Below are 13,764 nucleotides of genomic sequence, written 5' to 3'. Positions count from 1 at the left end.
GGGCCGGCGAGGCCGCGGGCCGCGAGGGAGCGCGCGCCGAGCGGAGGCCGCGAGCCCAGTGCGCCCGGCCCGCCGCGCCCCTCCCCTCGCCGCCCGCGGCGCGCCTCCTCCCTCGCTCTTCTCGCCTCCTCGCCTCCGCCGGCCGGGCCGCCGGGGACCCGGCCCCGCGGCCGACACCGCCCCTCCCGGGGGCCCGGGGATCCCGGACCTCTCCGGCCGTGGACTGAGCGGCGGCGGCGTCCTCGCCCCGGCGGCCCGCGGGGCAGGGCGGAGCGGATCCTCGCGGCCGCTCCGGACGCGGCGGGTGCCAGAGCGCGGACATTCGGGGTCCGGGCTGAGCAGGTCCCGGGCGCCCGGCGAGGCCAGCTCACTCCGGGCGGGCAGACCCGGCGGAGCCCGCAGCCGGCCGATCTGGACTGGACAGAGCGAGTTCCGGACGGCGCCGAGCCCGGGGACGGCCGGGCGCGGGCCGAGGGCATCCCGGCGCCCTCCGATCCCTCCGACTTTGGTTCACGCGCTGGGACCGGTCCGGCGTCGCCTCGGTCTCCCTGCGCCCGGGTCACCTGTGGCCTCGGAGCCCCGGGCCCCCCGGACGCTCGCTCATTCCCCGCCCGAAGCCCGGCGGGGGTCGGGGGAGCTTTTTCCTGCCCCCTTCCGTGGAGCGCGGAGGCCCCGCCCCCTCCCACCGCCCAGATGTCTCCGGTGGCGGCTCTGAGGACCTCCCTGAGGCCAGGGGCCGAAGGGTCCAGAGAGAGAAGCCCGCCCTAGACAGCCTTGGGGGCCCCCCAACCTCATCTTGGGGCTTGGCCCCCGACGCTGCTCGGAAGGAAGGCCGGTGCACCCACCCTCGGTGAGTCCGGGAGCGGATCGGGGGTTCCGAGGGAAGGCGGGGCTGGGGAAGGGAGGGTCCGCTGGGACCGAGGGCGCCCTGGCGGCACTAGGAGGGAGGACAGACGACTGGAGAGGCCCTCTGGTGAACTGGAGGGCCAGGCTTGGCTAGGGACGGGGGTTGGGAGAAGCTGGGGCAGAGTGCCCCCTCGCAGGCTGAGGACTTCCGCCTCTAAAGCAGGGGCTCCCTCCTTTCCTTCTAGAGGAGGGGCTGTGCTGTAGACCATCTGCCTCCACCACCCCTCCCCACAAAGAAAAAAGAATAAATTCCCAGCGAGAAAGGGTGCATGCTGGGGAAAGGAGCGAGGCAGCGGCATTGCCGGCTGGTGCTGCAGCCTGGGAGGGCTGACGCCAGGCTCGCTCTCTCTGCAGGGGGCTGCCCTCCTCCAATCCAGCTCAGCTTGCCAGAGCTGCCCACATCTGGAGCCCCCTCCACTTCTGGAAGACCCCAGCCACCATCCCTCTGCAGGTGTCAGTTGCATCCAGAGATCTCTGCCTTTGCCACTGCCTAGGAGTTGTGAGGGGATCAGGGCTGCCTTCCCCCCAACCCAAGGGCATCTCTTACCCTTAGTCCCTGCAGAGTCATCCCCCTGCCTCTGTGTTCAGGCTCAGCCAGAGATCAGCTCAGCACACCCACAGGCACTTCAAGTCCTAGAGGCCACTCCTGAGACCCAAGGCCCCTCCCCCTGCCCTCTTGTGTCCTCACCTTGACCCCCTGTGACAGGCTCTGTCTCCCTCTGGGTGTCCCGTTCTTCACCCAGAGGCAGAGGAGGTGGGGTGGCAGAGGGCAGGGACTGGGTGAGGGCCACCCAGGGCCAGGGTGGGCTGGGGGGCCGTTAAGATGAGGAGCTCTGCCTGGCTGAGGGGGGCTCCGTGGAGGCAGACGCAGTGTGTGCCCGGCTGGGGGGAGTATGGGCAGGCCTGCGGCCACGTGGTAAAGGATGAACATTCGGGGCACCCCGGACCTCGGGCAGCCCAGTGACGACCCCAGCAGTGGTGGCGAGCGGGAACGGATTCGACAGCGCATGAAGATGGTCATCGGGCAGCTCGAGGGCATCCTGCGGGAGCTCAAGGAGGTGGCCAAGGAGCTAAGGGAGGTGAGTGAGGGGCCAGACAGATCCTTGACCAGTTTTCCTAGGCCTGGCACAAAAATGTACTCACACATATGTGTTAAGTGTGTGTGTGTGCACACAAAGCTATGTGCATGTGTGACACTCTGCTGGGGACCTCCTCCTGGTTCTCCTTTCCCAAATCTGCTTTGCTAAAAATCTCACCAAACCCCAGGGCTGGAGGGGCCTGGGTGTTTCAGAGACTGCCTGGGCAGCATGTCATGGGCCCACGGCTCTGTGGTTAGCACTCAGGGCTGCCAAGGTGGCCACTAGGGACTGAATCCCAGCACAGCCTCTTAGTGGGAGACACTCTTCTGGGGCCCAAGCTGACCTTTGACCCTACCATCTGGCTCCTTGACTCTGACCTGGTGGCAAAGAGCCCTGGGAGAGTGTGTGTTGCTCTACTGAGGCAGACCGCACTGCTTGAGGCCCAGCTCAGAGCCTTCTCCAGAGATCACATGGAAACTCAGAACCCTGGGTCCTGGAAAAATTAAAACCAGCTGTGCCCCCCTGCCCTGAGGTGGGAATGGGTGTGGTGGGCTGCTGTGGGTGCCAGAGTTCTGTGTCCGTTCGCAGGGGAGGGAATCTCCTCGAAAGGGATGCTTTGCTGGATGTTTTTTGCCAAGGCTGAAAAGTCACCGGGAGATCCTGGGATGTGTGTCCCTCTCTGTCTAACCGGAGCCCGGTTTAATTACTGCTTCCCACATCGCTGGGGTAATGAGGTACACATGTCCTCAGCCCTGCCCCCTGGGCTGTGTTCAAGCCCAAAATGCATGACTAGCGTTCTGAGCCGCTGGCCTGAATTTGCCCGCTGGGTGCCATTACACCAGCCAGGTGGGCTTTAGGCAAATTTCAGCTCCTTGTAACCAGGGCCCCTGCAGAGACAGCCTGGAGAGTGATTGAACTGGAGTTATGGGCTCGAGCTCTCCCCAGCCAGCTGTGCAGGGTGGATGAGGCTCTAGAAGGATTGAGGAGAGGGGGGATGTTGGTACCGACTCCAGACTGGCAAAGTGGCATTCCAGCCTGGCCTGAGAGCCAAGGAGCAGGGGGTGTTTGAAAGGAGCTGTGTCCAGAGTGGAGGGGTTTGTGGAGATGCTGGGACAGGAGCTGAGGTTGGACAGGGCAGCCCTCTGCCCAGAGTCAGCCTCATGGAGGCTGCTAGGAAGTCCTCTCTCAGGAGGTGGAAATAGCTGTTTCTCAGGTAGAGAGAGACGGTGCTTCCGCTCATGGACCAAGCTGGCCAGAGTGTGGGCTGAACATCTCTGGGGAATACAGTTTAGAGATCAAAGGCCAGATGACCCTGAGCAACCCCTCCTCCCCCAATCTCATTGGACTACAATACCCCCTCATGCCTCCCCACCTCCATCTCATTTCAGCTGCTCTGTGCTTCCATTGGGCCAAAGGAACTGTCCAGAGTCTCAGTCTTGGGAAGGGCATAGGACCTATGCCCAGCAGGCCTGCCCAGAAAGAGCCAGGATTGACTCTAAGCCTGGGAGTCAGCTTTCGTACAGCGCAGAGCCTACTCCCAAGTGAGCATCTTCCAGGCATCTGCCTCCCCTTCTTCCCTCCCCCAGCATAGCTATCCAGAGCTCCAGAGCTTGAAGTCATGCCACAGGTCATCCAGACCAGCCCTGTCCATTTACTGTTGAAGAAACTGAGGCCCAGAGAGGGAGAGGGGCTTGTCCAAGGTCACACAGCCTACCAGTGAAAGAACTAAGCCTAGAATTCAGGTTGTTGATGCCTATTCTGGGGCCTGAACAAGTGGGCTAATGAGTGATCTTTTTGCATTTTGACAGGGGCTTTCTAGAGCTGATAGCTTATGCTCATGCAGTGATGCTCTGAGGGGGAGCCCTTTAGGAGATGAGGCAGCTAGATCAGAAGCACTGGGACTTATTCGCAGATCTTTTGGATGTTCCCTCTCTCCCTTCTCAGCACACACACCCCCCCACTCCCATATCTCGAACAGCAGAGCTTCAAGTTCACAGGCTGTGCAGCCCAGAGGCCTGAGCCAGGACAGAGAAAGATGAGTCCCCTCCCCCCACACACCCTGTAGGCCATGTGCCTCCACCCAAGACTTTGGCAGGTTGCTATGGCAACCAGAGTCTGCCCCGTATGCCACCGCCTGCCCGCTGCCAATGGCACCCAGCTGGGAGGAGGGGCAGGCCTCAGAGCTCCCCCACCTCCAGGCAGGGTCTGGACATGGGCTGATGGGCAGAGGGGAGAGTTGGGTAAGGCAGGTAGGGCTCTGGGAGGCTCAGGCAGAAGAGGAGATGCCATAACTGCCTTCTTGTGCGATGAGATTTGTCAGGAATTGGCTTACCAAGTAGGGGTGCCAGGCCCTGGTTTGGGGTAAAGGGTTGCAGCCCCCCTGCTCCCTGGAACCCGTGATCTTGGCTCTTGGTCCTTCCAGGGGGCTGTAAAGCTGAGTCTACCTGGCTCTCCTTCTCAGTCACTTTGTGTGGCATTCTTCCATCTGGGGTATGGGCAGACCCAAGGTCAAGAGGGTGGCAGGCACTTGCTCTCTTATCATACCCCACTCCCCAGACAGCGCCAGCTCAGAGCTCACCAGCTGCGTTCTTGTCTCAGGAGGGCAAAGCACTCAGATGTGAAGACAAGTCATGCAAGACTGCCAGGGAACAGCACAGGATGCTCGAGGAAGGAGCAAGGCCAGCAGAGAGGAAGGGCTTAGCTGTAACCCTCTCTGCCATCCTCCTCCTCTGTCTGCTGCTCCCCTTCCCCAGCCCCAGACACCGCTGCTCATGGCAGACCCTCCTCATCCTCTTGAGCGCACAGCCTAAAATTCACAGAAAGGTGAGAGACGCTAAAGCACTCCTGAGCCTCTGTCTGCTCATCTCAGAAGTGGGGTTGATGATCATTCACACCTCAGAGTGATCTTACAAGGACTTATGGGGGCTTTGCATGCAGTAGGGGGGCCAACACTTACTCGCACCCCCTCTCCCATACCCCCCTGCCCTCCCAAACCCCTGCTGCAGCTCTGTCACTGGCTCCCCAGGTGCTGAGGAGCAAGGTCTGTCCCCTGGGTGTGGAAAGTACTTTAATGGACAAAGTGAAGTGAGGAACGTAAAAGCACTTTGAAAGCTCAGCTGTGCTGCAGAGGGATGTGCCGGTCAGTCAGTCATTAGCCCTCATCTCTCTTAGGCTCCCCAATGCTCCAGGATGCCAGGCCCATCCCAGCCAGTCTCTAAGCTCCTTGAAATTCTGTGGATCTTAATTTAGAGACACAGCACAGCCTAGGGGCTAAGAGCATGGGCTCTGCCGCCAGGTGTCTCTGGTTCAAATCCAAGCTCCGCCCCCTTCCTAGCTGTGTGACCTTAGGAAAGTTACTTTACCTTTCTTTGCTTCTGTTTTCCCATCTGTAACAAGAGGATACAGAATTTTGCCCCCCTCCCCCTGCCCCGAGCCCCAGGGTTGTGAGAATTAAATGCAATATTATATATGAAGTACTTGGCACAGTGATGGGCAAAACAGTAGCTCCATATCTGTTAGAGATTGTTAATGAACTATCCTAGCGCTGGCCTGCTCCTCACTCCATGTATGGCCTCGTTCTTCTGGAGTCATATCAGCTCAGGAGCCGTGATCAGGGAGGTCAGAGCCAGGACTCCGGCCTCCTGGCTGGCACCCTTTAGTTTCTCCTACGGTAGGCAGTCCCACCCTCTTCCAGCAGGGAAAGGGGATAGAGAGTGACAGTGATGGGGCTAGGAAGAGGGTCTCCAATAAGATGGCTTTTAAACAGAGACCCAAAGGAAGTGAGGGTACAAGTCAAATGGATATCTAGGAGAAGAGCCTTCTAGGCAGTGGGGGCAGCCAGTGCAGAGGTCCTGAGGAGGAAGTGTGCTCAGCATGTTTGGGATCAGCAAGAAAGCCGGTGCAGCTGGACTGGAGTGAACCAGGAGAAGAAAAGCAGGAGGAAAGGTCGGAGAAGGAGCAGAGAGTCAGTATGCATAGGACCTTGCAGGCCACGCTATGGAACTTGCATTTGTCCTTAGTGAGAGTTCCACACACTCTCTAGCAATCTCCTGGTAGGAATCTGCCTCCCCACTCCTCTCCCTGTTCCCCACAAACCAGGAGCCCCCAAGGGCAGGTGTAAGGGCCCTGGTCCCCCCAGATGTTGAGGTTACCTTGAGCAGGTACTTGACCTCCCCCTCCCCCTTAGTTTCCCCCTTCTCAAGACGTAGCTCAGCATGGGGGCTCAAAACTCATCCTCTCGTTCACCACCCGTGTCCCCACGTCATCAGTGACTCTTAGGTAGGACAGAACTTAAGAGCACAGTTACCCACCTTGGCCCAAACACCTCAGGAGGATGGAGGGGTGGGCACCCTTCTGCAGCCTGGGGAGCTGTGGAGGATCCCCCACCCCATTTCCCTGGGGAGCAGGCCCAGTGGCAAGTGTGCAGTCCCGTTGGCAAGGTGCTGCCTATGAGGTGGCAAGGAAAGTCACAGGCCGTGCGGGCATGAGATGAATGTGGCCCAGCCAGGAAGCAGCTGGAGTAGGAGAGGCTGGGGACCACGGTGCTGTGCCAAAGTGGGTCAGCTCCATCACCCGCAGCTCTGCAAGAATTGTGCGGATTTTTCTTATTTTTTTTCTCGCCTTCCTTTCCTCCCTTTTTCCTTTGCGTTCTCCTCCTCTGGACAGATTTACAAAGCTCCCTGGCCAATTAGGCCAAATTGCAGGATGAGAGTCATGAATCACAGTCAACTCACTCCCCCCTCCCCAGCTCCACAGCCCCCCAGGAAGACAATAAATAACGTAATCACAGAATTACAAAATAATCAGTGGTCATAAATAATGCAGAATCCCCAGTTACGTAAGTAAGCGGCTGCTGCCCCGGGGAGCTGGGACGGAGGGAGGGAGGCAGCAGCTTGTCAAGTGAGGTGAAGGGGCCAGAGGTGAGGGGGGAGGAGGGAGATACAAGTTCTGGAGCTCCTGGGTCCTCAGTCCTGGCTCTGGGGTCTTAGGTAACACAGACATGCTTTCCTTGGAGTGGGGACTCAGCCAGGGCTGGAGGGAGGGCTGGGGGAGCCATTCTTGGGGTGTCCAGGACTATAGAACTCTTTCTCAGAAAAGAAGCCTCCAGAAGTTTTTGTTAAGCTCTATGTCTCAACTCATTCAGTGGCTGTATTTGTGAAGAGTGTGCCAATCCCTCTGCAAACTGGGCATGCAATGGTGGGCATTCAGACCTAGTCCCACCCTTGTCTGGTACGGAGGCAGACCTCCATCACATTATTACATATATACACCTACAATTGTAGCAGGGCTGATAAATATTGGAAAATATTTTAAGGAGAGGGGCAGGGTGCTTTGAGAGCCTTTCATAGGGAAGCTGTGCTCAGCTGGGGAGGAGGGAAGACTTCCTTATGGAAGTGAGACGCCGTGAGTGGGAAAGGCGGGAGGCGTCCAGGGGAGCCCAGAGGGAGAAGTGAGCTCGGTGGAGTGTGCAGGGCTGGTGAGGAGACAACCCTGGCAGTGTGGCGGCTGCTTGCTGGAAAGCAAAGGGCCCATGGCCAGGTTTGGTGGGGTTGTGTTTGAGAGGCTTGGGAATTTGGGGAGCAGAAAAGTGCTGGAAGCAGAGGAGTGACCTGATCCTGTTGGCTGATGAGGAAGTTTCCTGGATGCAGGGTGCGTCAGGAGCCGGAAGGAAGCTGCTGTCAGTGGGAAGACCAGATGGGTGCAGTTCAGGCCAGGGGAGTGAGGCTGTGACTAGGACAGAGGGTGGGGACACCCTTGGGATAGGGCCTGGGACCTCAAGCGGGTTCTGTCACAGCCCTCAGCCGTGCTCTTCCTATCTCATGTTCCCGCTCCCCCTCTAGAGCACGTGATTCTTGTTTTTAAGGTGCCAGGCCCAGGAGTCAGGACGCCTACCTTCTGTTCTCAGCTCAGCTCCTTCTAGTCTCTGGGCCTCAGTTTCCCCATCAGCAAGCACAATGAGAAGGGTGGACTCAACAGTGGCTCCAGTCCCTTGTGGCTTTGAGGTTCTATGATTCTGTGATTTTTATGATTTCATTTCTCTCTCCATTCTCTCTCTCCTCCTCTCTTTCTTTCTGTGTATATAATTATTTCCCTGCTCTCCAAGACAATCCCAAATTACATGCAGGCAAAATGATTATTAAATCTCAGAGAAAAATCGCAGATTTCAAGACATCCAAAGCAGAAAGGTGGGTAACATAGGGCCTGCCCCACCCCTGCCCTCCGAACTGGCCCCATGAAAGAGGCACCAGGGATGGGCAGTGGGGTTTGTGGCCTGACCCAGGCCCTGCATACCATCCGGGAGCCCTTGGCACATCACTCCCTTTTCTGATCCTCACTTATGTTATTCTCTAGTGCGTGTGACCTGTCCCACCTAATGGACTGGGCCAGATTGGCCTATGAGCCCGACCATTTGGCTTCTAGAACCTCTTCTGCTTCTGTTCTATCTGGACTCAGCCCTATGTTAGGGAGCATAGGTACCACCCATGTGCTGGGGTTTGAAAGGCCCAATGTCCCATTATTCTGTCACAGGCACTGGAAATATCCCCATCAGAGTGTCATTCCTTTGGTGAAGAACTGACTCCCATCAGTTCTTGGGCCTGGTGCCAGGGGCCTGGTCACCTGTTAGCACCCATTGGTGCACAGTGGGTATTGGCATTCTGCCTTGTTCTACATGCTTTCCATGCGTCAAGTCATTAAATCCTCACAACAGGCCTATCATGTAAGTACTACCAGAATTCTCCTTTGAAGAACTTAAGCACAGAGAAGTTGAGAAACTTGGCTAAGGTCACACAGCCCATAAGTGGTAAGGCTAGGGTTGGACTCCAGGTCTGGCTCCAGAGCCCAGGTTCTTAAGTGGTTGGCTGTGCTAACTCTGCAGTTTAAAGCACATTCATATCTGTTGACTCCCTATCACCTGGTGAGTAGAGGACTGTCATTTTATAGTGGAGGAAACCAAGATGTGGAGAGGGGAAGTCACCTGCCTCAAGGCCCCTAGCCAAGACAGGACAGACTTGGGACTTGAACCCAGACCTCCTTCTCTCCCTCCGCTCCACGCTCCCAGGGTGGAACCAGAGAGGGGCGTTCTACAGGAGGAGGGGAAGGGCCTGAATGTGAAGGCCGCTTGAGCAGGTGGCCGGCAAGGACTTCTTGGCTGGGGGGAGTGTGTCCAGCCTGCATGCTTTCGGGCTCCTGCCCTCTGCACCCTGGATCGTTTTCACAGGGCATTAGGAGCCCAGCTTCTGGGCCTGCCCCAGCGTCAGCCAACCCTGAGATCACAGCCAAGTCGTTTCACTCCAGATTCCTACTAGCATTGCCCCCCTTACGCACCAGCAGGCTCTCAGCAGCTGACGTGATGGGGGAGTCTAATTTGAGGATGTGGCTGCCCCAGAGGCACAGGGCCTCTCCTGAGGCAGGCAATGCCCTGGAGTGCCATTTCTTCACCAGCTTAAATCCCCGGGATCCTAGGCCAGAGGTTCTTAGAGCATGCCCCTGGACCAGCAGCAGCAGCAGCAGCGGCACATGGAAGCTTCCTAGATCTGCACCTTCTCGAGCCCCACCCCGGACCCCCTGAATCAGAGACGCTGGGGAGCGGGCTGACGCACACTCCAGTTTGAGAGCCTCCACTCTAGGCCAGGGCTCCCACCCGCCCTCAGGTGGGGCCTGGGTTGAGGATGGGCTTCTGGGGGAGGCGAGCTTCTCTGAGATAGGGGGAGTCCTTCTGGGGGGTGGCATAAGATGGGGTGGCGAGATTGGAGGGTGGAGCCCTATTCCCACTGCCTGCCCAAACCCAGAAATCACAGCAGCACCTTGAGCCGTGTGCAGTCCTGCACGGGAGTGGCGGAGGCAGGCATCTCAGCTCCCATGACTGGTGCCTCAGGCCAATCACCCATAAACCCCGGAGATGATGACCTCACGGGTGAAACGCCTGATACACAGTAGGTGCTCAGAGATGGCAGATGACGTCACTTGTGTCACCAGTGCCCCACGGAGCCCATTCACTCTCATTCTTCCTCATGAAATTCTGGTGAGGTTGGCAGGGCTGGGATTATCACACCCACTTCGTGGCAAATAAAGTTGAGGTCCAGAGAGGTTATGTGACTTACCCAAAGACACACAGAGCAAAGTCTAAGCTGAGTCTGGAACCCAGGTGTCTTGACTCCCCCAGCTCTTCTGTAGGCCTCGGCCAGCTGTTCCCTCCACCTCTGGCCTGGGGCTGTGGAGAGTGGGCATCTCTAGGCATTGACACCCCAAAATAACTTGTCGCTCCTGTAAATACAGAGTCCTAGAATCTCAGAGGTGGAAGAAACCTTGGGGATAAACGAATTCACCCAACTCCCCATTTACAGATTGAGAAACTTAGAGACTTAGAGAAGAAAAATGACCGACCAGGTCACCTGCATTGGGCGTCCTGACTCCTAACCAAGTAGACGTCCCACTGACCCAAACTCCTCCTGACCCATCGTCTTTGCCCTTGCTTTCCTCCTTCACTGTGGGGCACTCACCACCCCCTCACCCCCCGAACATCTAGCACATCCCTGGACAGCAGTATGGCCATCCCTCAGTGTCCGAGGGGTATTGGTTCAGGACCCCTGCAGATACCAAAATCTGAGGATATTCAAGGCCCTTATATAAAATGGCATGGTATTTGCACATAACCTGCGCACATCCACATACTTTAAATCATCTCCAGATTACTTATAATACCTAATACAATGTAAATGCTGTGTAAATAGTTGTTATACTGTATTATTTAGGGAATAATGACAAGAAAAAAAAGTCTGTACTTGTTCCATTCAGACAACCATCGTAGGCCTTTCGATCCACGGTTGCTTGAACCCGAGGGTTCCCCACGTTCGGAGGGCCAACTGTAGTCCTCAGTAAGGGTTTGTTGAATTAGGGACTTCATTAGTTAATTAATTAATTGGCAGCTCTGACCCCAGGTAGAGAACACTGGAGAGGCGCTGGGAGCGGCTCCTTGGCTTGATGGCTCACTGGAGGCGTGTCTCTGTGCTGGTCTCTTGGTTCCTCCACTTGGTTTTGTTTCTGTTTTGCTGTTTTTGTTTTTGGCTCTATCTTCTCTCTCTTGTCTTGCTCTATCCTCTCCCCACGTCTCTGACTGGGTCTCCCTTTTCCCCTCACTGTCTTCATCTCTGATTTACATGCTGATAGTGGCCTGGGCACCTCGGGGTATCCTGAGGCAGGGTTGGAGCGAGGCGGGCTGGTACCGTGACCTCCACAGCTGAGCTGCCCCCTGAGTGCATTTAGCAAGCAGCTCTGGGCCCAGGAAGGATGGTTTCCTTATTGCTTACCAAATCATGCTTGTGTTATTCCTTCTCCAAGAACAAGCCAAGAGTGATCTCCGCTCATCAGGGGACAGGGAAGGGAAGGAGGGAGGAGGCTGTGGGGTAAGTGGGGTGGGAAGGTGGAAGGGTAGGGTAACCTGGTGTTCTTGTCCTGAAGGGCTGGTGGAGACCCATGGGGGACAGTCGCTGACCAGCTGCAGGGCTGGTCCGGGATGCTTTAGGAAGCCTGGGCAGAGTCTTCTTGTGGTAACTCTGTATCTTTTTCTCTCGGAGGGTAGGTGGGCTGCTCATCTCCCCACTGAGCGGCCTCACTGGAGTCTCTCAGCCCTCTTTAAATGGCCCCCTCTCAATCAAAGGAAGATCAAGCTCTGAGCACCAGGGCTGCCCCCCAGAACCAGGGCTGCCTTTGGAGAAGAGGGGTGTGTGAATGGATGAGGTGCAGGGCTGAAGGCAGTCTCCCCTCCCTTGGAGCGACTGAGGAATAAAAAATAGGGGAGTAGCTGGAACAAGCTCTGTTCACCCTGGTTCAGTTTGGCCCTCAACGGGACAAGCAAACCTGTGCCCTCCTGTCCAGTCGCCGTCCTGCAGGGTCAGCAGCTGGGGATCTAGCAGTGGAGCTGGGGCACACTCACACCCAGCTTATGCTGGGCCCCTGCCTGGCCCCCCACTCTCTCCCCTTCCCCGGCCAGGTGGTGAGCCAGATCGATAAGCTGACCTCAGACTTCGACTTTGAACTGGAGCCAGACGACTGGACCACAGCCACTGTGAGCAGCACCTCCAGCAGCGACAAGGCGGGCGTGGGCGGCCCCTTTGACCTGGGCCACCTGGACTTCATGACAGCCGACATCCTCTCGGACAGCTGGGAGTTCTGCTCCTTCCTGGACGTGTCTACCCCCTCGGACTCCGTGGACGGCCCCGAGTCGGCCCGGCCAGGGGCTGGGCCCGACTACCGGCTCATGAACGGCAGCCTGCCCATCCCCAATGGACCGCGGGTGGAGACCCCGGACTCCTCCAGTGAGGAGGCCTTCAGCGCTGGCCCTGCAAAAGGCCAGCTGTCCCAGCGGACCCCGGGCACGCGGGAGAGGGTGCGGTTCAGCGACAAAGTGCTCTACCATGCTCTGTGCTGTGACGATGAGGGGGACGGCGAGGAGGAGGCAGCAGAGGAGGAGGCCGACCTGTCCCCGGAGCCTCCTCGTACAGAGGCCCCCGCGGGCCCCCCCAAGCCCGCCCCGGCCCCCTACAAGCCGAGGCGCTCTCCGCTGACCAGCCACCGCTCAGGCCCCACCGTTGCCCCCGAGCAGACCCGAAGGGTCACGAGGAACAGCAGCACCCAGACGGTGTCAGACAAGAGCACGCAGACGGCGCTGCCCTACACAGCCACCAGGCGGAAGGCCAGGGGGAAAAACTAGGGCGTGGTCCAGGGGGCGGGGGGCACGCAGGGCTATAAATACATATATCTATATTTAACAAACACAGTCATAATAAAATTTAAAAATGCGAACGATCTGGCCCCGCAGGCCCCAAAGCTTTCACAGAGCTCATCTCGGGCACAGAGTGGGCACCCCCAGGTCCCAGGAGATGCAGCCAGAACAGCCCTCCCCTCCTTCCCCACGCAGGGCTCCTGGAGGGGGCGTCCAGAAGTGCGTGCATTAGGTGGGGAGATTCATCGGCAGGAGGCAGGCTGGGGAGGAACAGCGTCCAAGGCCAGGGCTGACAGTTGGTGCGACCTGGAGACTGTAGGACTGAGGGCCGGGGGTGGCATGGCCGCAGCTGGGCCCAGTTTGCACCCCCAGGCCTTCTACTCCAAGCAGACTTTGCCTCTCCTTCTCAAGGGCAAACTTACCTGGATGCACACAACCCTTCCCCGCCCCCTCCATCTCAGGGTTGGCCAGGACACAGAAGGCACAAGCTGCCCCCGTGGCTGGGCCTCCATGCTGGGGAGCTGGGCTTCCACAGACCCTGGAGAACCAGGCTAGCGTGGGCAGGGCAGGGGTTTGTTTGGAGAGCCTGGACCACTCCCAATCCTTTCAGCTCCCTTGCTCAGCCTTGTCCTCTAGGAATCACTCAGGGCCGGGCCGCAGCCAGCCCCTGGCTTGGCCCTGAGCAGATCTGATGTCCACGTGAGAAATCAGACGGAAGCCCTGGGGGCTATGAACAGGGCCATAGACAGGCTCTCAGACCCCCTCACCAGGCAGGCAGCCCCGGAGACGAGCCCAGTGGCCCTGCTCTGCCCCTGCTTCTCCACGCCAGAACCTAAGCTCGCCTTAGCGGGTGTTGAATGACACGACAGAGACAAGATGGGGGCCTAGAGGCACCAGGGCGTCATCTGGGTCAAGGCCTACACAGGGACAGCATCTGAACATCCTTGGGATTAATAACCGCAATCATTGCTCACATTTATTGAGCAGGTCTCTATGCCACTACTATGCCAAGTACGTTTTATAGCATTATCGCATTTAATCTTCACGATAACCTGA

At 57.9% G+C, this 13,764-nt stretch overlaps 1 protein-coding gene across 3 annotated transcripts; it reads left to right on the top strand.

Annotated features, from left to right (window-relative positions):
• Positions 1-29: 29 nt before the first annotated feature.
• On the top strand, positions 30-12,782 carry LOC124236423 (inhibitory synaptic factor 1). Of its 3 annotated transcripts, none has more exons than XM_046655423.1 (4): positions 30-850; positions 1,261-1,985; positions 4,584-4,808; positions 11,977-12,782. In XM_046655423.1, exons 2-4 carry the CDS (start codon positions 1,830-1,832, stop codon positions 12,694-12,696), a joined length of 1,101 nt encoding a protein of 366 aa, XP_046511379.1. In that variant the 5' UTR covers positions 30-850; positions 1,261-1,829; the 3' UTR covers positions 12,697-12,782. The 3 variants fall into 3 exon arrangements, with proteins under 3 accessions (XP_046511379.1, XP_046511382.1, XP_046511381.1); XM_046655425.1 differs by lacking the exon at positions 30-850 and adding an exon at positions 3,374-3,526 and having other exon boundaries at positions 1,882-1,985; XM_046655426.1 differs by lacking the exon at positions 4,584-4,808 and having other exon boundaries at positions 56-850.
• The last annotated feature ends 982 nt before the right edge of the window (positions 12,783-13,764 follow it).

This window comes from Equus quagga, chromosome 2 (genome assembly GCF_021613505.1).
Source record: "Equus quagga isolate Etosha38 chromosome 2, UCLA_HA_Equagga_1.0, whole genome shotgun sequence".
Classification (NCBI taxonomy): Eukaryota; Metazoa; Chordata; class Mammalia; order Perissodactyla; family Equidae; genus Equus; species Equus quagga.
This window is presented reverse-complemented; position numbering and strand designations above follow the sequence as displayed.